Genomic DNA, 25710 nt, shown 5'->3' with positions numbered 1-25710 from the left:
CATCCCTTGTCCCTTGTGCCTGCCTCTGCTATCCAAGGACTACAAAGAACTCTATCCAGCCTGGGACCTTTTGAGCCCCCAGCCATGGCCTCCCCCATCGACCTCCTCCACAATCAGCAGAATCCTGAGCTCTGGGGCAGCCTCAGGAGAAGACACCTGTGAGTTGGCCACACGCACAGATGGAGCAGAAAGCACAGGTGAATCCCAGCAATAAAGAGGAAAAGCTGAAAACTCTCCTTGCAGCAACACAAGCCAGGGTCTTACACCCATGACCAGCTTTGTAACCTCAGCCCCTACAGAGCATCTGAACCAACAACCAAGGGCTCTCTCATTCATGGCAGGTATAGCTTTAGTAGCTGTAGACTTTGTGGGCTCCTATACAAGGGGGCTGGGCCAGGACAGAGCCTGAGCTGCTCCGTAGCACCACAGCGGGTCCAGCTCCATGCTGAATGCAATCCCAGGACTTGACTTCACTGAATTTATGCTGGTGACCTTGTTAAAACAACAGCTGAGAAACACCAGGGCCGTGTGTCATCATGCCCATGGTTTGGTGGGGACAAGAGCAGTGCCAGCACCTCATAACATGAGAGCTTGCAGAACGCGTGAGAGAGGGTACCAGAGCACACCCCGAGGTGAACTTCCTAGAGGAGTAATACTCAGTGACTTCTCTCCCAATGGATGTGCTCCAATCTCACCTGCCTGGCACCACAGATCAGAATCACAGCAAAGACTCAGATCTGGGAGCTCTATTCCACCATGCAGGGAGCAGGCACCCCCGAGAGAGGGCACTAACAACCACAGAACAAGAGGGAAACAGCCCGGAATATCCAGGGCAGGCTCTGGTCACAGCTAACAGCAATCAGAGCACAGATCAACAGAGGATAAAGGCACAAACCTCTGGACCAACCTCACCCACCAAGGTGCAGATATCAGAAGGAAGATTAACTAGGTGGCTGCACCCTTCAAAACAAAGATCACATACAGAATGCAGGACAATATGAGATGGCAAAGAAATACCATATAGGGGAAGAAACAAGATAAAACCCTCCAAGGACCAAGGAATTAAGAGGTGATAGGCAATCTAATGATTACTTTTTGCTTTTAGTCATCTTAAGTGGAGACACCAAGCACTTTCACAAATCCTAGGTGCCTAGTATTTTTTAAATCCACTTCTTGCCACACATGTTTCTGAGAATGTGCTATTAGATGTTTCAATCTAAGAATCAGAAATGATAGTGACAGAGTCTAGTCAGAAACTGAGGACACATAAGACAGTGTCCAAGGAAGCTGAATACAAATAAGATAAACTTAATTACAGTACTAGTTTTAAGAAATTAAATAAGAAGAGAGACTTTAAAACTATGATTGAAAGAGGGAACTCTACTCCTTGATCTGTGGAGACCTAAATGGGAAGGAAATCAATAGGACGGTAAAGACTAGAGATCTCTTTAAGAAAATTAGAGGTACCAGGAATATTTCATGCAAAGATGGGAACAATAAAGGAGAGAAACAGGATGGACCTAAAAGAAGAAGAAGATATTAAGAGAAGTTGGCAAGAATATATGGAAGAACTATACAAAAAAGATCTTAATGACCGAGATAACCACGATGGTGTGGTCACTCACCTAGTAACAGACATCCTGGCATCCAAAGTAAAGTCGGCCTTAGAAGGCATGACTACCAACAAACCTAATGCAGGTGATGGAACTCCAGCTGACCTATTTCAAGTCCTAAAAGATGATAATGCTAAAGTTCTGCACTTGATAAGCCGGCAAATTTGGAAAACTCAGCAGTGGCCTCAGGACAGGAAAAGGTCAGTTTTCCTTCCAATCACAAAGAAAGGCAATGCCAAAGAACGCTCAAACTACTACACAATTTCCCTCATTTCAAACAATAGCAAAGGCTCAAAATTCTCCAAGTGAGGCTTAACAGTATTTGAACCGACAGCTTCCAGATGTTCAAGCTGGATTTAGAAACGGCAGAGGAATCAGAGATCAAATTGCCAACATCCCTGGGATCATGTAAAAATCAAGAGAGTTCTGGGGAAATGACGACATCTGCTTTATTGAATCTATCACAGCCTTTGATTGTGTGGACAAGAAACTGTGAAAAATTCTTAAATAGATGGGAACACCAGACTACCTTACCTGCCTCCAGAGAAATCTGTATGCATGTCAACAAGCAAGAGTGAGAACTGGACATGTGACAATGGACTGATTCCAAATTGGGAAAGGAGTACATCAAGGCTGTACATTGTCAGCCTGCTCATTTAATTTATATGCATGGTACATATTGTGACATACTGGGATGGATGAAGCACAAATTGGAATCAAGATTTCAGGGAGAAATATCCATAATCTCAGATATACAGATGACACCACCCTTAGACAATGGACTGATTCCAAATTGGGAAAGGAGTACATCAAGGCTGTACATTGTCAGCCTGCTCATTTAATTTATATGCACGGTACATATTGTGACATACTGGGATGGATGAAGCACAAATTGGAATCAAGATTTCAGGGAGAAATATCCATAATCTCAGATATACAGATGACACCACCCTTAGAGCAGAAAGCAAAAAGCAACTGAGGAGTCTCTTGATGAAACTGAAAGAAGAGCCTGAAAAAGCTGGCTTCAAACTCAACCTTCAAAAATCAAAGATCATGGCACCGGTCAGATCGTTTCACAGCAAACAGTGGGAGAAACAGTGGAAACAGTGAGAAACTTTATTTTTGGGGGGTTCCAAAATCACTGCAGATGGTGACTACTGCCATGAAAGTAAAAGACGCTTGCTCTTTGGAAGAAAAGCTATGACCAACCTAGGCAGCATATTAAAAACCAGAAACACTACTTTGCTGACAAAGGTCCATCTAGTCAAAGCTATGGTTTTTCCAGTAGTCATGTATGGATGTGAGAGTTGGACCATGAAGAAAGCTGAGTGCTAAAGAACTGATGCCTTTGAACTGTGGTATTGGAGAAGACTCTTGAGAGTCCCTCGGACTGCAAGGAGATCACACCACTCCATCTAAAGGAAATCAGTCCTCAATATTCATTGGAAGGACTTAGTGAAGGTGAAGTTCTGATACTCTGGCCACCTGATATGAAGAACTGACCCACTGAGAAAGACCCTGATGTTGGGAAAGATTGAAGATGAGAGGAGAAGGGGACAACAGAGGGTGAGATGGTTGCATGGCATCACTGACTCGATGGACATGAGTTTGAGCAGGCTCTGGGAGTTAGTGATGGGCAGGGAAGCCTGGCCTGCTGCAGACCATGGATCGCAGACTCAGATCGACTGAGCGACAGAACTGAATTGACTGATATGTATAATTGATCCTCTTTGCTGTATAGGAGTACAAAATTCGAAAACAGCTCTATTCCAATTAGAACTTTTAATAAAGATTTCTTTATATAATCTAAAAATTGTCATAGTTTAAATCAACCATTAATAATGTAGTGGAAAATGTGCTAAGATTTTATGTCAATTTATTTTAAAATTCTATGAGGTAAGAAAACACAATAAAGTATTTTAGCACGTTAGAATTGGGGCAAATACAGTAAAGATATTTAGTATGAGATCATATAAGGTAAAGAGAAACTTTCAAGTCAACCTGAGATGTGCATTGTTTCATTTTTACCAGGTTTTGCTTTCTGCAGTGAAAAATTACTTGAATTTGAAATTTACTTAGAAGGTCCTATATGTCGCTCCCAGTGGATAGGAAATTATAAATCAGAGAACAAAAACCTGTCCCTAGTATTCCTGGAAATTTGGCAGTTTGTCTACCACTCTACTCACACATTTCTGTCTAGAGGTAAAGGACTGTCATACAGTTACTCAGAAATGGGCAGAGTTTTCCTAGGGCCCCCAAGAAATCAAAGAGCAACAAATGAACACAGTTTGTCACAAGCCAAGACAGACTTTTAGGTCACACTGTGATGGAGAAAAGTAATCACTGGAAATAAATGCACGAATGATTTCAGAGACAGAGAATGGGGCAGGTGATACATTTCTATCACAGTAGCAGAACAAACCCAGGTTTTCGAAAACCATTTCCATTGAAGCAAATTTCCCAACATCACGTGATGAAGGATGAGTTCCTCGCTGCTCCTTGGACCTCTCATCTGAGTCATCATCTCCAGCCATTCATACCTACCTGGGTAAATGGCTGTTGTCTCCATTCTCCTCATATTCCTAGGATCCTTCAATAGCTCCAGAAAGGTGACCAGGTCCACCTTAGAGACAAGCCCTGGTGATCAGAGAAAGGAATATTTGTGTCGTTAGAGATTCATCAGTATCGAATCCAATATGTATTCAGGTGAGACAAGAATGCATTTTCTTCTAGAAAACGATTTCCTGAAATACTTTATTCAAAGCCGCTATACAATACTAACACACACCTAACAATCAGGTCCTGAGATTCTGGTCAAGTAGTACTAAGGCAAAAATAAGTAGTGTCAATGTGAGATTAAGAGAGGGTGCAACTATTTAATACCACAGAACTTACACAATTACCAGTAACCTGGAATGAAGGACGCAGAGTACATCAAGGAAGAAAAACATCACCAGCACAACGATTCATCATGAAGCCTTTCTTTCTAAACTCAGAAATAACGCATTATCCCCTAGAGAGCACAGATCTAAAAATACTGTGGTAAGCAGAAAAGTTCAGAAGACATTCTAGAAATGACGGAACAAAACCGCAGTGGGTAGATAAGGGATTCTGGAAGGCAGTTATCCTCACCCAAGGAGGCCAGGTTCCTGTAGTTCTCTACCATCACGTCCCTGTACAATTTCCGCTGACCAGGGTCCAGGCATTCCCACTCCTCTTGAGTGAAGTCTATGGCCACATCCTGAAACATTAGCCGTCCCTGAAATACAAGGTACAGTGCCAATAGGCTGTGGGAAGTCTTCCTAATGTGATCCAAGATGCAAACGGAAAGTTCAGAGACCTGGTCATGATTTGGTGGCTTGGCTGGTATTATAAAATATATTTTTTTACACAGTTTTCCTATTTATCCAATTTCTAATGTGAAGAAAGGAGGATGAGTTATGATCCACAAGCCATTAGAGAAACTATTCTCATCTGAAAAAGCAATTATAAAATAATCAGGGCAACATTAGCATATTTATTCCATAATTCAGGAGCAGACCATGGCCATGTTTTAAGGCCATCAGGATGGTAAAAGTCTAACCATGAGGGGTTACTTTCAGAGACGACGAATAAGCTTTGTCTACATGTACCATAACCTTAAGTAATGCTCATATACTTTACCAAAGTAACAAAAGATTTTACAAATGAATGTAAATCACTTAAAGGCAAAGAAATTCATAATCTCTTCTTGAAAGCTGCATTCTAAGAAAACTTTGTTCTATTAACATAGAGATTAGTCTAAATTCCAGTCTGCTACCAGCTTACCAGATAGCAAACAAAAGCTGTTTATCGGTTAACCTTAGAAAAATCTTTTCCATAAATCATTAAGTAGCAGTATTCTTCCAAAGGCATCAGACTGAAACCATAGAAGGCATGTTTAAATCTGATTAAACTGCAATTGACAGTGTAGCCTGGTCACTGCTGTGACTTCTAACACTTGAACATGATAAGTAGAATTATAGTTGACCAGATTTTATTAGGGCGTATCAGATCTATATGAACTTCACATAATTTTAGGATATCTATATTGGTAAAATCCACCATACAGTATAATCTGAGAATATTTATCACCCGTTCAACAGGACTTCCCATGTAACTTTACATGTCCAATGAACCCAGGTAGTTTAATAGCTCCCTGGGATGTCTCAGGGGCCCTCCGAAGCATTTCAAAGTCAGCTAGAAGTCAAATCATTTAGGAAGCTTTGTAAACAAATATCAAAAGGGGTTATAGCACTCAGTCAGATAAGATCTGAGTAACAGGCAAATTTGGCCTTGGAATACGGAATGAGGCAGGGCAAAGACTAATAAGAGTTTTGCCAAGAAAATGCACTGGTCATAACAAACACCATCTTCCAACAACACAAGAGAAGACTTTACACATGGACATCACCAGATGGTCAACAGCGAAAGCAGACTGATTATATTCTTTGCAGCCAAAGAGGGAGAAGCTGTATACAGTGAACAAAAATAAGACCAGGAGCTGACTATGCCTCAGATCATGAACTCCTTATTACCAAATTCAGACTTAAATTGAAGAAAGTAGGCGAAACCACTACACCATTCAGGTATGACGTAAATCAAATCCCTTATAATTATACAGTGGTAGTGAGAAATAGATTTAAGGGCCTAGATCTGATAGAGTGCCTGATGAACTATGGAATGAAGTTCGGGACATTGTACAGGAGACAGGGATCAAGACCACCCCCATGGAAAAGAAATGCAAAAAAGCAAAACAGCTGTCTGGGGAGGCCTTACAAATAGCTGTGAAAAAAAGAGAAGTGAAAAGCAAAGGAGAAAAGGAAAGATATAAGCATCTGAATGCAGAGTTCCAAAGAATAGCAAGAAGAGATAAGAAAGCCTTCCTCAGCAATCAATGCAAAGAAATAGAGGAAAACAACAGAATGGCAAAGACTAGAGATCTCTTCAAGAAAATTAGAGATACCAAGGGAACATTTCATGCAAAGATGGGCTCGATAAAGGAAAGAAATGGTATGGACCTAACAGAAGCAGAAGATATTAAGAAGAGGTGGCAAGAATACACAAAAGAATTGTACAAAAAAGATGTTCACGACCCAGATAATCACGATGGTGTGATCACTGACCTGGAGCCAGACATCCTGGAATGTGAAGTCAAGTGGGCCTTAGAAAGCATCATTAAGAAAAAAAAAAAAGAAAGCATCACTACGAACAAAGCTAGTGGAGGTGATGGAATTCCAGTTGAGTTATTTCAAATCCTGAAAGATGATGCTGTAAAAGTGCTGCACTCAATATGCCAGCACATTTGGAAAACTTAGCAGTGGCCACAGGACTGGAAAAGGTCAGTCTTCATTCCAATCCCAAAGAAAGGCAATGCCAAAGAATGCTCAAACTACCGCACAATTGCACTCATCTCACATGCGAGTAAAGTAATGCTCAAAATTCTCCAAGCCAGGCTTCAGCAATACGTCAACAGTGAACTTCCTCATGTTCAAGCTGGTTTTAGAAAAGGCAGAGGAACCAGAGATCAAATTGCCAACATCTGCTAGATCATGGAAAAAGCAAGAGAGTTCCAGAAAAACATCTATTTCTGCTTTATTGACTACGCCAAAGCCTTTGACTGTGTGGATCACAATAGATTGTGGAAAATTCTGAAAGAGCTGGGACTACCAGACCACCTGATCTGCCTCTTGAGAAATCTGTATGTAGGTCAGGAAGCAACAGTTGGAACTGGACATGGAATAACAGAGTGGTTCCAAATAGGAAAAGGAGTATCTCAAGGCTATATATTGTCACCCTGTTTATTTAACTTCTATACAGAGTACATCATGAGAAATGCTGGGCTGGAAGAAGCACAAGCTGGAATCAAGATTGCCGGGAGAAATATCAATAACCTCAGATATGCAGATGACATCACCCTTATGGCAGAAAGTGAAGAGGAACTAAAAAGCCTGTTGATGAAAGTGAAAGTGGAGAGTGAAAAAGTTGGCTTAAAGCTCAACATTCAGAAAACGAAGACCATGGCATCTGGTCCCACCACTTCATGGGAAATAGATGGGGAAACAGTGGAAACAGTGTCAGACTTTATTTTTCTGGGCTCCAAAATCACTGCAGATGGTGAGTGCAGCCATGAAATTAAAAGACGCTTACTCCTTGGAAGGAAAGTTATGACCAACTTAGATAGCATATTGAAAAGTAGAGACATTACTTTGCCAACAAAGGTCCATCTAGTCAAGCCTATGGTTTTTCCTCTGGTCATGTATGGATGTGAATGTTGGACTTCGAAGAAGGCTGAGCGCAGAAGAATTGATGCTTTTGAACTGTGGTGTTGGAGAAGACACTTGAGAGTCCCTTGGACTGCAAGGAGTTCCAACCAGTCCATTCTGAAGGAGATCAGCCCTGGGATTTCTTTGGAAGGCATGATGCTAAAGCTGAAACTGCAGTACTGTGGCCACCTCATGGGAAGAGTTGACTCATTGGAAAATTCTCTGATGCTAGGAGGGATTGGGGGCAGGAGAAGAAGGGGACGACAGAGGATGAGATGGCTGGATGGCATCACTGACTCGATGGACGTGAGTCTGAGTGAACTCCGGTGATGGACAGGGAGGCCTGGCGTGCTGCAATTCATGGGGTCGCAAAGAGTCGGACATGACTGAGCGACTGAACTGCACTAAACTGAGATTCTTTGGCTGGCAATACTGTGTTTTCTGTCATTCTGATGTGTCAGGAGGACAACGGGTTCCTTGGGATCATGATTATGGGTAAGTGTAAACAAACCCGTTCAGAAGTTAAGCTTTTCAAGTCCAAAGAAACAGCATTTCAGGAAAGAGACAGAACAAACAAACAAAAGGACTTTGCCTCTTACCTCGGAATGAGTCATTTCTGACTCCTTGCTTTCCTCTTCCTCTGGGCTTCCTTCTCACGTAAGATCAGTCTTGGGAAGTGACCCCTGAGTGTTGAAAATAGACTGTTCAATACCTAGAAAAACACACCGAGCTCCCTGTCACACAGCCCCACACAGAGGGAGGATCTCAACAGGTACAAAATACAATCCTCTACGGCCACTGACACAGCAGGGATTCTGGAACACAGAATCAAACGAGGTGTTTTTCGTTTTATTCTTTTCTTCAGAACTCGCGGCCCTTCCTGTGAAAACTACACGTTCTAGGCTGACCCTCCCCTTCAAACCTTAGGCGAGACCCTGACCAAACTCCATACAGAATAGAGCCTCCTTCACCTCTTCGTGGATCAAGGACTTAGGGGTTGGGCAATGCCGGACTTTAAGCAGCGGTCTCTACAAGTTAGAAGGTACAACTGCCAGAGAAGGACGTGGACTCTAGAACGATATTAACAGGAAGTGGACGTGGACCTCAGGGTCCCGGCAGCTAAGATAAAGGACTTCAGAACGTCTCACGGTGATGCGAGGACACACACTGGGGACGGGAAAATGGGGACGGTAGTTTGAATGTTCACAGAGACCCCCCGAAACCAACGTGTGAAGGACAAAAGGCTGTGGGACATGGAATCGAGTTTTAAACCAACAAAACTCACCAGGACACTCTGTCGCTCATTTAAACGCAATTCCAGGTCTGCAGGATACTGCGCACGCGTGGGCGGAAGAATCGGTACAGAGGAAGGTGAGCGCGCTACGCTGCGGCCAAAGATGGGCGACGAAAGGGGAGCGGGTGGGACGAGGCCGGAAGCGCAGGTACTTATGGGCGGGGCCAGTGGGGACGGGGCCTTGCCTCCCCTCAGCCCCGCCCCTCTCGGTTTTGGGTCTGTTGGTCCTTCTGTCCAGCTGTGCTTCCTTTCTCTGCCTTTTGATGCCTTTAAATCTCTTTGATTTCCTCTAGAGCAGAGCTGCTTCCTGCCTGTTCTAAGTTAGTGTTTCAAACAACTTAAGGCAAAAGAGAAGAATTTTGAGAGCTGCCTCTATGGAAAGCCGAGATGTTTTCAGCAATTTGAAAAACGGGGAAAATGCAAAAGCCCTTTGTGTGAGTGTATGAAGATGGGTGTCTCCTCAGTGACGAAAAGCAGAATGTAACCACTCAGATATTCCGTTGGGAGGAAGCCTCAGTAATTGTAACCAGAGACCTGCTTACATCAGGGAAGCTGGCTTTTCTCTTAGGAAGTGATTCCAGAAAGAAAGAGGGAGACCGGAATCTACATCGTCGTTTATAACGTAACCACAGAAATGATATACCGTTACTCCTTTCAGAATCTGTTGATACACAGATTGCCTCTGTTAATTGTTGCTGCTGCCGCTGAAGCCACCAATTGCCCTGCTTCTTCCAAGACTGAACAAGTTTCCAAGAAGCAGGACTTTTTGTGCTAAAAGTGGGCACGAAACTAGGCAAATGGGACGCGTGGATCTCATCGACTGCTCTGCACTTAGCTTCCCAAACACCCTCCCCTACTGTTGGCTTTCTTTCCTAACCTCCTCCTCTTCACCCAGTCCTTGAAAGGATAATCTGGAAAAGCGCTAACACAAGACAGGAAAAATAGTGAGGGGCCCACAGACCATTGTATCCCAGGAGAGTACACCCTTCTCTTTAAATGTGAGATTAGCAACTTCCCTGGTAGTCCAGTGGTTAAGATGCTGTGCTTCCACTGCAGGTTATTGGGTTCAATCCCTGCTCGGGGACTTAAATCTCAGAGTTGAAGTTTTAATCATTTCTTACACAGAAAGCATTAATCATTACAATATAAAGAAAAATGAAAAAAAAAAAAAAAGAAAAGAAAAATGTATGTCAAGGTAATAAATTGCTTATTAAAGAAAATGTGTTTTGGAGCATCCCCAGCAGCCCAGTGGTTAAGACCCCACCTTCTGATACAGCATTGTGGTTCATTCCTTAACCAGGGAACTAAGATTCCACATGTTTTGGGGTGTGAACAAAATGAAAAGAAAATATGTTTCTTAAGTATCTGTGAGTGGGGACAAATTCTAAGTAGAGGATATTGATACTGATTTTCATGATAAAAGTATCAGTAGGTCAAATCTCACAGTTCTCTGCTGGAACCTCTGGTTCTGAATATGACTTTGGTCACGAAGAACTAGGAGAATATTCTCTAGGGAGTTGGCAATAAGGTGTACCTGCTATTGCAGACTACAGTGGAAATTATGCGGGATTTTCTATCTATCAGACATTGAATCCTAACTATAAACAGGGGGTATTTGCCTCAAGATACTTTTTGAGAAGTTCTATGACATTTCAGACAATGAGGTATGAACATTTCACCTTTGTAAGATGACAGATGGAGAAATTCTTGAAAACCCCTCTCAGGTGCTTTGGCTCCATTTCTCTACTCATAATCTAAATGGAGGCACAGTTCAGTGGTCTCAAGAATAGGAAATAACTCGTTTTTGGTAGAAACACTTCTCATGGATACAAACTATACAAGCAGACACATGAAATTCCCTTCCTTTGTCAGACCTCAGTATTTACTACAGCTTCCTTGTGAGTCCCTGTCTGTCTCCAGGGGCCAAAGGGAATAGAACCTTCCTCAATCATTTCAAGAGTCCCTTTGGAGATGATTAATTGTTTTATCATTAGCAACTGAGCCATAAAGATTTTCACAAATAATCTCAGTTCTCCAAGCCTGTCTCCCATCGTAGATACAGGTGAAAAGATAATTCCAGTTGTGAGGGGTCATGAGGTCACAGGATCACAAACCCATATCTAGGGGTCTGGCTGCCTCCCTCCCTGTCACAGGAGCAGCTTGATGTGACCAGTACTCTGAACCCAATATCTGGGCTATGTGAGGATATCAAGTGAGTATTTTCTGTTTCAGCTTGTGGGCAAGAATCTGCAAGAAAAAGGTGCTTTTGGGAGTCTGGGTTGGTGACCATTCAGGAAAAATGAAGTGTTCTGACTCAAAGTAATACAGTGCCAAAGGAACACTGGAAGCAGGAATAATTCAAAAATGTAATGGAGCTATTAAAGAGAGATTAGGTGCTACCAGATGTCAGTTCGCAATGTCTCCTAACATCATATCTCAGTGTAATTCTTTTTGAAAAATATTTATTTATTTGGCTGTACTGAATCTTGGGAGAAGGCAATGGCACCCCACTCCAGTAATCTTTCCTGTAAAACCCCATGGACGGAGGAACCCGGTGGGCTGCAGTGCGTGGGGTCGCTAAGAGTGGGACACGACTGAGCGACTTCACTTTCACTGTTGACTTTCAAGCATTGGAGAAGGAAATGGCAACCCACTCCAGTGTTCTTGCCTGGAGAATCCCAGGGACCGGGGAGCCTGATTGGCTGCCCTCTATGGGGTCGCACAGAGTCGGACACGACTGAAGTGACTTAGCAGAAGTAGCAACAGGATCTTACTTGTACTATATGGGATTTAGTTCCCTGATCAGGGATTAAACCTAGGCACCTCCCCCAAGTCCTGACCCCCCACCCCCCACCCCCTCCCTTGGCGAAGCTAGCATTGAGAGCCAGGTGTCTTAGTCACTGGACCACCAAGGAAATTACAGTGTAATTTTTGTGACAGTGATTGTTATTTTAGAATCCATGTGATATGAAACCTAATGTTTAGTCTAACTAATGACTGGAATTGCAGAGATAAATGGGAAATCATGGAGTAAACCCTCACCCATTCAAGTGGCAGCTACTTTGGGTGCAGTGAGCAGTGGGCCATTTGCAACACACCAGAGGGTAACCCTGGCCAGAGTTCCTAAGTTGCCGCCACAGCAGTTGCCTGTTGGAAGAGGGTCCCTGTGAGAAAGGAGAAGTGAGGAGGGGGGCATGAGGCTCCAAGTCCCTGAACAAGGCACCAAAAATACCATGGTCTGGGTATGGGTTGGAACAGAATTTACAGACATGGGACAATACGGGTCTGGTTTTTCAGTTTCTGCATTCTAAGACCCTCTTTGGTTTTATCTGCTCTTCACTCTTTGGGTAACCACAACCTTGGCAGAAAGAATCATTTTAACTATTTAGTATATGCTCTGTATCTTTCTGATTGTTTTTATCAGAGTCTTGAAAGTGCAAGAGAAATAACTAAAAATCAGTAATGTTGCTCTTGTACTTTTTGGCACATATTTTAACAAATAGCCATTAAATGGCAGAGCTTAAATGTTACTTCAGTTTACGCACTTTAGACTTTAACTAATAAAACACAGACAGATTCACAGAGATAACTCTTAAGTAAAGTTGATAGAAGTTTCTGTAACTGTAAAGAATACTAAAGACAAGAAAAGTTTTAGCCACTCAGTCATGTCCCATTCTTAGTGACCCCATGGACTCTAACTTGCCAGATTCCTCTGTCCAAGAAATTCCCAGGCAGAAATACTGGAATGGGTAGTCATTCCCTTCCCCAGAAGTTCTTCAGAAAAACAAAGCAAAAAGAAAAGAAAAAGAAGAAAAAATTCATCATGTTAATATTTTCATATACACAGTTCAGTTCAGTTGCTCAGTCATATCCAACTCTTCGTGATCGCATGGCCCACAGCACGCCAGGCCTCCTGGTCCATCACCAACTCCCGGAGCCTAGTCAAACTCATCTCCACAGAGTACAGACATACACTCAAATGGGGCTATATGCTCATTAGGAGGAAGAGAGAAACATTTTCATGTCACTAAACTCAGGCAATTTTGAATGTAGTAAAATGTACATAATGTTAGAGGATGATATTCTTTACTTGCACTGAGCTGTATTTTAAATTTTAATACAGTTGAGCATAGATTAGGACTAATAAGATTCTTGTAAACATTTTGGAAAACACAAAACTGTGATGAGACTCTGTGATGTGAGCATGAAGTGTACTGGAAAAGATCAGACCTGGGCTTGGGATGAAAACCGCCACTCCCCAAACCCAGCATCTCTGCTAAACACACATGAGTGTTCATTTTCCAAAGCAAAAAGAAGGTAAGAAGACAGGAAGTTACTTCGTTAATTGTGATAGTTTAGGCACATCCCTCATTTTTCTTTCCAAGACACTTGTTCAAGTGAAAAAAAAAAAAAAATTCATAGCATGGGAATCTCACAGAAACACCTAAACCAGTGAACATGAGTCATGGGGTAAGAAGCACATGGAAGAATCCATTATCACTGCATGGGTATTTTGGCACTACTATGGAATATATGATCTGAATCTATCATTAAAAAATCTTAGTTCAGGGACTTCATGATGACCCAGTGACTAAGACCCTGAGCTCCCAATGCACGGAGCTCTGGTTCTTTCCCTGATCAGGAAACTAGATCCCACATGCTGTAGCCAAGAGTTTACATGTCACAACCAAAGAAGCCGAAAATTACAAGGAAGACTGAAGATCCTACCTGTGACAAGAAGACCCAGTGCAGCTAAATAAATAAATATTTTAAAAATGTGTTGTATGCAAATTTCATCTCATATATGCCCTCCCTGATCTTAGCCTAGCGTTGCGGTCCTTTAATGGACCGCATTAAATGGTGATCTGGAGTTAACGACAAGAAAGTAAAAGAGAGAAGAGGCTGATATTCCCTGGTTTATGCAGAGAACCAATAAAGGCCTTGACAAAGGGCTTCTACAGCTCACGAAGGCACAGGGCATCCTCTCAAGGAGGTCTTAAAAGCCCAGGAGAGAAAGTGAGCTCGGCAGCTTTCCATGCTCCAGAGAATTAGCCTGAGGGAGAGAGACAGAGAGAAAGAAAAGAAAGAAAGACACAGGGACCCAAGCTCTGATGGAACAAGGGTGCTTTAATGATCTTTGTGTGAGCATATATAGGCTATTAAGGAATTTCTTTGACAATGATAAAGATCAGACAACCAAATGTATAGTTATCGATACCAAGGAAAGAAGGAATTAACAATGGTCATAAGGTCAGAAGACAACCCATATCTCAAGAGGGAGGGTTGTGACTAGGCAGATTTACCAAAGGGAAAGAGTTTATTGAAGGAAATCCATGCATATGATTCATCTCATTATCTCAGGCCTGGGAGCAGGACTGAACTGGTGTTATACTATAATACGACTTTTACACAGCAATATTTTCTACCATAATCCTAACCCAAAAAAAGATGAGAAATGACCCACACACCATTTCAAAAACTATTCTGATCTGGAAAAGAAATGATAAAATAATCAGAACACCATGGGCATATTTATTTTTGAGTGCTGTATTTGTATGACACAGGATGAATTGTCTATCAAGGAAACAGTTAATATTTTTAAAAAGCATACTCTGACCCAAGAGTTCCTGAGTGGGAGAAATGTGCCATGTATTTTAACAAGCTTAATTTTTTCAGAGTACTGTTAACAAGCTTCTTTTAACTAGTGATGTTCAAAATTCTGCTCCATAAGTGACCATTTTGAATAGTAATGAAATACATTAGTAAGGTAAGTAATTCATACTTACTTTTGAACTTGAAGTGTTTTACAAATTTTACAGTTCAAATATGATAGACTCCTCAGTAGCAACAATCATTTTAACTACTTAGGATATACTATGTATCTTTCTGAGAGTTTTTACAGAGTCTTGGATGTGTAACTGAAATAATTTAAAATCAATTATGTTGTTGTTCCACCTTATTGCAAATATGTAGCAAACACTCCTTAAACAGCTTAAATTTACTTCACTTTATGTACTCTAAACCTGAATAATACATAGACAAATACATAGGGACAATTCTAAAGAAAGTTCATAAAAGTTTCTCTAGCTGTGAAGAATACAAAATACAAGAAAAATAACTGATCAAATCATATGAACATTTTCATGCATACATATATTAAAGTGAACTATATATTCATTTCACTAAAATGAAACAATCTAAGGCAATGGAAAGTATGTAAGAACAATTTTCAAAGGTTAGGATAAATAAAAATATTCATGAAATAATGATGGCTTTTATATAAACCTTAGGTTTCTGCCTGCACACACATATGCACACATGAAGACACTGAAGGTAAAGGCAACCTTCCCTAAGTAACAGATCTTTTGGAAGAAACATCTTTAATCCAGCTTTTTTTTTAAACTCAAGTATACTTTACATTTATGGTGAAACAAACATTTACAAATTGTGCATGAATGCATGCTAAGTCACATGAATCATGTCTAACACTTTGCCACCCCATGGACTGTAGCCATCCAGACTCCTCTGTCCATGGGATTTCCCAGGCAAGAATACTGGAGGGGGTTGCCATTTCCCTCTCCAGGGGACCTTCCCAACCCAAAGATCAAACCCAGTTCTCCAGCTTTGGCAGGCGGATTCTTTACCACTGAGCCACCTAGGTTCACTGAAAACAATTTTTTCTCTTTAGTAAAAAATAATCAAAAACACAATATGAGAAATAGTCTACATTTTATTAGCAAATATACCATGACACCTATTTAGAACACATTTCCAGACCTATGTGAAGAAACTGTAAACCTTTACTGAAGCACATAATGTCTGAAAATCACAAGTTTTACTTGGAAGATGTGGTGACATAAAGACTTCAGTGACTGCAATTTCAGAAAAATTAAAACTCAAAACAAAAATGGATATTTCAAATAAAAGTCTCAGCTGTATCTAGGACAGCCAACACAATTTTGAATTTAAAAATGAAGAAAACCTAAATAGAGGGAAATTACAGACTTCTGTAATTATAATCTGTAAATCTGTAATTCTGCCAAATTACAGATGAAGTTATCACTGTATAGACTAGTGAAACTTCAAAATAAATGAAGCAAAATAGCTACAAGGTAGCCAAAGAAGCTCACCTAAAGAAAGACTTAGACATTATTTTGAACAATAAAATAGAAGGTAAACACAACAAAATATTTTCTAATAATGCAACAGGTGAGGTATTCCAGGTAACAAAAATCAGAGGGGGAAAAAAAAAATCAAAGGGCATAAAGGAAAGACTTAGGTTTCAGCGTTGTGTAATAAAGAATTTAGGGACTTGCCTGATGGTCCAATGCTGAAAACCTGCCTGTCAAAGCAGAGGACATGGGTTCCATCTCTGATCAGGGAAGATCCCACATGCCTTGAAGCATCTAAGCTAGTGTGCCACAACTACTGAAGCCCACCTGCTGCAGAGCCTGCCAGTTATTAATACAATGACTGAACCTGTGCCTTAGAGCCAGAGCTCCAAAACAAAGAAAGCCCAAGTGCATCAGCAAAATCCCAGTATAGCGAAAACTAAATTAATACTAAAACTAAAAAAAAAAAAAAAGAATTCGGTAGGCTTTGGTCCCCAGGTTGTGGAAGTTTGTTAACTACTCTTGGAATTTAAGTTTTTTTTCCCTTGGAATTTCCTTAGTGACTGAAGTGGCTTTATTACTCTCCGTGGGCCCTGATTATTTATGCTAACAACATGACCTATGGTGGGCCCCTAGTTTAATAAGGGGATGACTCAGGTTGTGAGGCTAGCCATTTCACAAAGACCAAGGAAGTGACTAGATGTTTGGGGCTTTGAGCCAGGTGAGCTTATTAGCCCAACCTCTAAGAAGTAGAGAATGCTGGAGATGTTATCAACCACGGCTATGTAGCTAAAACCCAATAAAAACTCAAGACTTAAAAAGCTTGAGTGAGCGTCTTTGGCTGGCAATACTGTTTTCTGTCACACTGATGTGCCAGGACGGCAATGGGCCCCTTGGGATGAGGACTATGGTAAGTTCAAACAAACTCGTTCAGAAGTTAAGAAGCTTATCAAGTCCAAAGAAACAGCATTTCAGGAATGAGAGACTGAACAAACAAACAAACAAAAGGATTATGCCTTTTACCTCAGAACGAGTCATTTCTGACTCCTTGCTTTCCTTTTCCTCTGGGCTTCCTTCTCAGGTAAGATCAGTCTTGGGAAGTGGCCCCTGAGTGTTGAAAATAGGCTGTTCAATACTTAGATAATCACACCGAGGTGCCTGTAACACAGCCACACACAGAGGGAGGTATTCAACAGGCCCAACACACAATCCTCTACGGCCACTGACACAGCAGGGATTTTGGAACAGAGAATTAAACGAGGTGTTTTTAGCTTTATTCTTCTCTTCAGAACTCGAGGCCCTTCCTGTGAAAACCACACGTTCTAGGCTGACCCTGACCTTCAAACGTTAGGCGAGACCCTGACCAAACTCCATACAGAATAGAGCCTCCTTCACCTCTTCGTAGATCAGGGATCTAGCGGTTGGGCAATGCAGGACTTTAAGCAGCGGTCTCTACAAGTTAGAAGGTAGAACTGCCAGAGAAGGACATGGACTCTAGAACGATATTAACAGGAAGCGGACGTGGACCGCAGGGACCCGGCAGCTAAGCTAACAGACTTCACAACTTCTCGCGGCGATGCGAGGACATACTGGGGACGGGGAAATGGGACGGCAGATTGAACGTCCACAGAGACCCCCGACACCTACGTGTGAAGGACAACAGGCTGTGGGTTGTTGTCCTAAAACGAAATCCGGGTTTTAAAGAAACAAACTCACCAGAACTCTCTGTCGCTCACTTAAACTCAATTCCGGGTCTGCAGAATACTGCGCACGCGCAGGCGGAAGATCCGGTACAGAGGAAGCTACGCCGCAGCTAACGGGAAGCGAAGTAAGGAGAGAGGGCGGGAGGAGGGCGGAAGCGCAGGTACTTATGGGCGGGGCCAGTGGGGACGGGGCCTTGCCTCCCCTTACCCCGTCCTCTGTTAGTTTTGCGTCTGTTGGCCCTTCTGTCCAGCTGTGCTCCCTTTCTCTGCCTTTTAATGCCTTTAAATCTTTGATTTCCTCTGGAGCAGAGCTACTTCCTGCCTGTTCTAAGTTAGTATTTCACACAGCTGAAGGCAAAAGAGACGAATTTTGAGAGGTGCCTCTATGGAAAGCCGAGATGTTTTCAGCAAGTTGAAAAAAACGGAGAAAATTGAAAAGCCCTTTGTGTGAGTTGTGAAGATGGGTGTCTCCTCAGTGAGGAAAAGTAGAATGTAATCACTCAGATGATCCGTTGGGAGTAAGCATCATTAATTGTAACCAGAGACCAGCTTACCACAGGGCAGCTGGCTTTCCCTTTAGGAAATGATTCCAGAAAAAAAGAGGGAGACCGGAATCCACATTATCGTTTATAACGTAACCACAGAAATGACATACCGTTACTCCTGCCAGAATCTGTTGATACACAGATTGCTTCTGTTATTGTTGCTGCTGCTGAAGCAACCAATTGCCCTGCCTCTTTCAGGACTGAACAAGTTTCCAAGAAGCAGGACTTTTTGTGCTAAAACTGGGCACGAAACTAGGCAAATGGGGCCTGTGGATCACATAGACTGCTCTGCACTTAGCTTCCCAAACACCCTCCTCACTGTTGGCTTTCTTTCCTAACCTCCTCCTCTTCACCCTGAAAGGATAATCTGGAGAAGAGTTAAGGCAAGACAGGTAAAACTGTAAGAGGCCCACAGACTACTGTGTCCCAGGAGAGTACACATTTCTCTTTAAATGTGAGATTAGCAACTTCCCTGGTAGTCCAGTGGTTAAGATGCTGTGCTTGCACTGCAGGTTATGTGGGTTCAATCCCTGGTTGGGGAGCTAAGATCTCAAGAGTTGAAGATTTAATCATTTCTTACACAGAAAGCATTAATCATTACAATATAAAGGAAAATGAATGTCAAGTTAATAAATTACTTATTAAAGAAAATGTGTTTAGTAGCTTCCCTGACAGCCCAATGGTTAAGACCCTACCTTCTGTTGCAGAATTGCATTTCCTTCCCTAGCCGGGAACTAAGATCCCACATGTTTTGGGGTGTGAACAAAATGAAAAGAAAATATGTTTCTTAAGTATCTGTGAGTGGGGACAAATTTAGAGGATATTGATACTGATTTGCATGATAAAAGTATCAGTAGGTCAAATCTCACAGTTCCCTGCTGGAACCTCTGGTTCTGAATATGACTTTGGTCACGAAGAACTAGGAGAATATTCTCTAGGGAGTTGGCAATAAGGTGTACCTGCTATTGCAGACTACAGTGGAAATTATGCGGGATTTTCTATCTATCAGACATTGAATCCTAACTATAAACAGGGGGTATTTGCCTCAAGATACTTTTTGAGAAGTTCTATGACATTTCAGACAATGAGGTATGAAAATGTCACCTCTGTAAGATGACAGATGGAGAAATTCTTGAAAACCCCTCTCAGGTGCTTTGGCTCCATTTCTCTACTCATAATCTAAATGGAGGCACAGTTCAGTGGTCTCAAGAATAGGAAATAACTCATTTTTGGTAGAAATGCTTCTCATGGATACTAACTATACAAGCAGACACATGAAATTCCCTTCCTTTGTCAGACCTCAGTATTTACTACTGGTTCCTTGTGAGTCCCTGTCTGTCTTCAGGGACCAAAGGGAATAGAACCTTCCTCAAGCATTTCAAGAGTCCCTTTGGAGAGGATCAGTACAAACTTTGTTCTTTTATCATTAGCAACTGAGCCATAAAGATTTTCACAAATAATCTCAGTTCTCCAAGCCTGACTCACATCGCAGATACAGGTGAAAAGATAATTGCAGTTCTGAAGGGTCATGAGGTCACAGGATCACAAACCCATACCTAGGGGTCAGGCTGCCTCCCTCCGTGTCACAGGAGCAGCCTGACGTGACCAGTACTCTGAACCCAATATCCGGGCTATGTGAGGATATGAAGTGAGTATTATCTGTTTCAGCTTGTGGGCAAGAATCTGCAAGAAACAGGTGCTTTTGGAAGTCTGGGTTGGTGACCATTCAGGAAACACGAAGTGTTCTGACTCAAAGTAATGCAGTGCCAAAGCAACACTGGAAGGAGGAATAATTCAAAAAAATGTAATGGAGCTATTAAAAAGAGATTAGGTGCGACCAGATGTCAGTTCCCAATGCCTCCTAACATATCTTAGTGTAATTCTTTTTGAAAAATATTTATTTATTTGGCTGTATTGGATCTTTGGAGAAGACAATGGCACCCCACTCCAGTACTCTTGCCTGGAAAATCCCATGGACGGAGGAACCTGGTAGGCTGCAGTCCGAGGGGTCGCTAAGAGTCAGACATGACTAAGCGACTTCACTTTCACTTTTCACTTTCATGCACTGGAGAAGGAAATGACAACCCACTCCAGTGTTCTTGCCTGGAGAATCCCAGGGACGGGGGAGCCTGGTGGGCTACCGTCTATGGGGTCACACAGATTCGGACACGACTGAAGTGACTTAGCAGCAGCAGCAACTGGATCTTAGTTGTGCTATATGAGATTTAGTTCCCTGATCAGGGATCGAACCTAGGCACCTCCCCCAAGTCCTGATCCCCTCCCACCCCCCACCCCCGCCCTCGCCGAAGCTAGCATTGAGAGCCAGGTGTCTTAATCACTGGACCACCAAGGAAATCACAGTGTAATTTTTGTGACAGTGATTGTTATTTTAGAATCGAAGCGATATGAAACCTAATGTTTAGAGTAACTAATGACTGGAATTGCAGAGATATATGGGAAATCATGGAGTACCTTACAGAAAATCATACATTTTGGGGGTTACGATATGTGTGCCAACAGTACCTCCATGAGTAAAAAATCTATAGGAATGGTATTTATTAGAAACAGTGTATAGAGTTGACAATTGTGTGCTTAGTCCATCAGTCGTGTCTGACTCTTTGCAACGCCATGGACTGTAGCCAGCCAGGCTCATTTATCCATGGAAGTCTCCAGGCAAGAATAGTGGAGTGGGTAGCCATATCCTTCTCCAGGGGATCTTTCCGATCAAGGTATCGATCCCTGGTTTCCTGCATTCTAGGCAGGTTCTCTACCATCTGAACTACCAGAAAGCAGTAGAAATACTTTCTCTGAGTCTGGAATTTATAAAGTGCTTAACAGAGACATTATATCCTATTGAAAAATCCATAATTGGGTGATTTGGGTCAAACCATTTTCCAAAAGTAACTTCAGAAATGGGTTTCAGATGGCAGCTATCAGGCATAAAAGCATAGTGTGCCCTATTCTCTGATTTGAAAATATTCTCAAAATTTATAGTTGTATAACTTCATTTTACAAAATAAAAATCACTTTCTTAAAATGTCATCTTCTTTAAATGTGATAATATTTCAGATATCTTGACTTCCACTCAATACTTTTGATGTCACATTAATTAACAGATCAGTTTATGATTTGGAATTCAGTTCAGTTCAGATGCTGAGTCGTGCCTGACTCTTTGCAACCCCATGAATCGCAGCACACCAGGCCTCCCTGTCCATCACCAACTCCCGGAGTTCACTTAAACTCATGTCCATTGAGTCGGTGATGCCATCGAGCCATCTCATCGTCTGTTGTCCCCTTCTCCTCCTGCCCCCAATCCCTCCTAGCATCAGTCTTTTCCAATGAGTCAGCTCTTGGCATCAGGTGGCCAAAGTATTGGAGTTTCAGGTTCAAAATCCTGCACTCAATGTGCCAGCACATTTGGGAAATTCAGCCCTGGCTACAGGACTGGAAAATATCAGTTTTGATTCAAATCTCAAAGAAAGGCAATGCCAAAGAATGGTCAAACTGAAGCACAGTTGTTGCACTCATCTCTCATGCCAGTAAAGTAGTGCTCGGAATTCTCCAAGCCAGGCTTCAATAGTATGTGAACCAGAACTTCCAGATGTTCAAGCTGGATTTAGAAAAGGCAAAGGAACCAAAGGTCACATTGCCAACATCCCTTGGATCATAGAAAAAGAGAGTTCCAGAAAAACCTCTACTTCTGCTTCATTGACTATGTTAAAGCATTTGTGTGGATCACAAGACAGTGTGGAAAATTCTTAAAGAGATGGGAAAGCCAGAACACCTTAGCAGTCTTCTGAAAAATTAGGATGCAGGTCAAGAAGCAACAGTTAGAGCTGGACATGGAACAGACTGGTTCCATATTTTGAAAGGAGTACATCAAGGCTGTATGTTCTCACATTGCTTATTTAACTTAAATGCAGTGTTCAGTTCAGTTCAGTTCAATCGCTCAGTCGTGTCCGACTCTTTGCAACCCCAGGAATCACAGCACGCCAGGCCTCCCTGTCCATCACCAACTCCTGGAGTTCACTCAGACTCACGTCCATTGAGTCAGTGAGGCCATCCAGCCATCTCATCCTCTGACGTCCCCTTCTCCTCCTGCTCCCAATCCCTCCCAGCATCAGAGTCTTTTCCAATGAGTCAACTCTTTGCATGAGGTGGCCAAAGTATTGGAGTTTCAGCTTTAGCATCAGTCTTTCCAAAGAAATCCCAGGGCTGATCTCCTTCAGAATGGACTGGTTGCATCTCCTTGCAGTCCAAGGGAGTCTCAAGAATCTTTTCCAACACCACAGTTCAAAAGCATCAATTCTTCAGTGCTCAGCCTTTTTCACAGTCCAACTCTCACATCCATACATGACCACAGGAAAAACCATAACCTTGACTAGCCAGACCTTTGTTGGCAAAGTAATGTCTCTGCTTTTGAATATGCTATCTAGGAGTAAGCGCTTTTAATTTCATGGCTGCAGTCACCATCTGCAGTGATTTTGGAGCCCCCCCAAATAAAGTCTGACACTGTTTCCACTGTTTCCCCATCTATTTCCCATGAAGTGATGGGACTGGATGCGATGATTTTAGTTTTCTGAATGTTGAGCTTTAAGCCAACTTTTTCACTCCCCTCTTTCACTTTCATCAAGAGGCTTTTAAATGCAGAGTACATCATGCTAAATGCGCAGCTGGATGAGGCACAAACTGTAATCAAGATTGCTGGGAGAAATATCAATAACCTTAGATATGCAGATGACAGCACCCTTAGGGCAGAAAGTGAAGAGGAACTAAAGAATCTCTTGATGAAAGTCAAAGAGGAGAGTGAAAAAGCTGGCTTCAAACTCAACATTCAGTAAATGAAGATCATGAAACCCAGTCTCATCACTTCATAGGATGGACTTTAATAGATGGAGAAACAATGCAAACAGTGACAGACTTTATTTTCTTGGGCTCCAAAATCACTAGAAATATTGGCTGCAGCCATGAAATTAAAAGGCGCTTGTTTCTTGGAAGAAAAGCCATAACCAACCTAGAGAGCATATTAAAACTTGAAGTCATTACTGTATTAACAAGGGTCTGTATAGTCAGAGCTATGGTGTTTCCAGAAGTCATGTATGGATGTGAGAGTTAGACCATAAAGAAAACTGAGCGCTGAAGAATTGATGCTTTTCAACTGTGGTGTTGGAGAAGACTCTCAAGAATCCCTTGGACAGCAAGGAGATCATAACAGTCAATCCTAAAGGAAATCAGTCCTGAATATTCATTGGAAAGACTGATACTGAAGCTGAAGCTCCAATAGTTTTGGCCATCTGATGCGAAGAACTGACTTATTGGAAAAAGCCCTGATGGTGAGAAAGATTGAAGAGAGGAGGAGAAGGGGACAACAATGGATGAAAATGGTTGGATGGCATCACTGACTCAATGGACTCGAGTTTGAGCAAACACTGGGAGTTGGTGATGGACAGGGAAGCCTGGCATGGTGCAATCCATGGGGTTGCAGAGAGTTGGTCACAACTGAACTGAACTGAACTAAGTTCTAATTTTCACCTTTTTAATAAAAAGACTTTACATTTTTACAAATCTGTAACTGTATTAGGCTCATTGCTACTTATGGTTCCATGAAAATACTCATCCTGGAATGAATTTTGATGTATATAAACGTGTGTTATAGACATTACTTTTATTTATTTTTATAATTTCACCTTATGTATGTTTTACCAAGATTTTTAAAAACTTTGATTCACTTGGTTTGTACAAAGGTGGGAAGATAGTTGCCATTATACTAACTCATTTGTTGAAAAAAAATCTTTTCACTACTGCTTTGTAATGCATATTTATCCTCCTTTCCACCATTGTACTGAACTTATCAATTCACATCCACCTATTTCTACTTTATTATCAAACTTTCATTTATTTTAACTAAATGGTATGCTTTAATATTGTTTCCTGAATATTTTTACTCTTACCTTATCTTTACCCTGTGTGAACTTAAAAATCATCTTGTGTAGTTTAAAATATAATCATGGTATCTTTACTGATATTACACTCATTTGTTCCTTACCCAGGGATTGAACAGTCCTTTCCTGTTTGGCAGGTGGAATCTTTACCACTGAACCATCAGGGCATGACTTTTAAATCCTCATTGATATTCCTTTAAGTGTTTTCACTGTTACACATTCAAATATCAGACACTTGTTTTACAGAAAGAAATGTAAATAATTCTTTTTCAGTGGCATCTAAGGTAAATGAAGAATACTTAAGAGTATCAATTCCAGTTGATATGGTACAGAGTTCTGCCTCATTTTCTCATGCAGGATTCTCTGGCTCAGAAGATTATTAGATTTGACAGAATGGCCTCCAAGGATTTGGCAATAGGAGTGGTCTTTTTATTGCAGACTACGGCAGGGATTATGGGGAATTTCTGTCTTGTTTACCATTTTCGCTCCCTTTATTTTGCAGGAGGCAAATGTCGGCCCACAGACTGGATTCTCAAGCACGTGACTCTAGCCAAACTCTTAGTTGTTCATTTGAAAGGAATTCCTGAAACACTGGCAGCCTTGGATGCACACTTGTTTTTCATGTTCCAAGAGTCGGCAGAGATGTGTCCATTGGCACCATCTTCCTCTTGAGTGCCTTTCAGGTGATCATCATTCCCAGTGACTCCAGGTGGGCAGAGCTTAAGAGAAAAGCTCCCAAATATGTGGGCACCTTCAGTATCCTCTGCTGGATCTTCAGCATGATTCTCAGTATTTTGGTTCCATTTTAAATGACTGCCAAGTGGAATGACACAATCAACCCAGAGAATATAGATCATGGCTACTGTTATTTGTGGCGTGCTGCCCCAAGGCCACAGATGTGAAGCCTTGCACCAAGAACACAGAAGCACACACAGCTTAGAATCAAGGACACTTTCAAAGCTGACTAAGCCCCTCTGTAGGCTTCCCGACTCCCAATGGGGCAAAGATGCCCACTCCAGTAAGCACCCTATAGTGCCCCAACCAATCACCTAACATCAACCATCCAGCAGCAATTTTGCTTTGAGGCTGTAAAAATTGGCTATTAGCCCATGGAAACTGTCAGCATCCCCTGGTCTGTGCAGATGTGGGCCCACTGCACTCGCAGTGCCTGCTTTATCTCTGCCCTTTGTTTTTAATAAACTCACTCTTTTCTAAAA

General features: G+C 41.9%; 1 protein-coding gene and 1 long non-coding RNA gene across 5 annotated transcripts in view; one reads left to right on the top strand and one right to left on the bottom strand.

The window, feature by feature from the left end:
• LOC113876055 (zinc finger protein 271-like) overlaps positions 1-18094 on the bottom strand; it is a 22898-nt gene extending 4804 nt beyond the window's left edge. Inside the window, exons 1-5 of one of the 4 annotated variants that reach the window (XR_003506404.1) lie at positions 18020-18094; positions 17327-17410; positions 8497-8580; positions 4746-4872; positions 4158-4250 (exon numbers count right to left, since the gene is read on the bottom strand). Coding sequence is in view for 2 of the 4 variants with exons in the window: in XM_027514877.1 (XP_027370678.1) it covers positions 4158-4250; positions 4746-4872; positions 8497-8511 (235 nt within the window). In the remaining 2 variants the exon portion in view is untranslated. Of the gene's footprint in view, positions 1-4157; positions 4251-4745; positions 4873-8496; positions 9529-17326; positions 17462-18019 lie in introns of those variants that run through there. The other 3 variants (XR_003506405.1, XM_027514877.1, XM_027514875.1) reach the window with 3 other exon arrangements.
• Positions 18047-25710, top strand: LOC113876071. Its single transcript, XR_003506411.1, has 2 exons — positions 18047-18131; positions 24996-25710. It is a non-coding gene; the product is annotated as an uncharacterized LOC113876071 (long non-coding RNA).

This window comes from Bos indicus x Bos taurus, chromosome 18 (genome assembly GCF_003369695.1).
Source record: "Bos indicus x Bos taurus breed Angus x Brahman F1 hybrid chromosome 18, Bos_hybrid_MaternalHap_v2.0, whole genome shotgun sequence".
NCBI lineage: Eukaryota > Metazoa > Chordata > Mammalia > Artiodactyla > Bovidae > Bos > Bos indicus x Bos taurus.
Note: the sequence above shows the minus strand (reverse complement) of the source record. Positions and strands in the feature narration are given on the sequence as shown.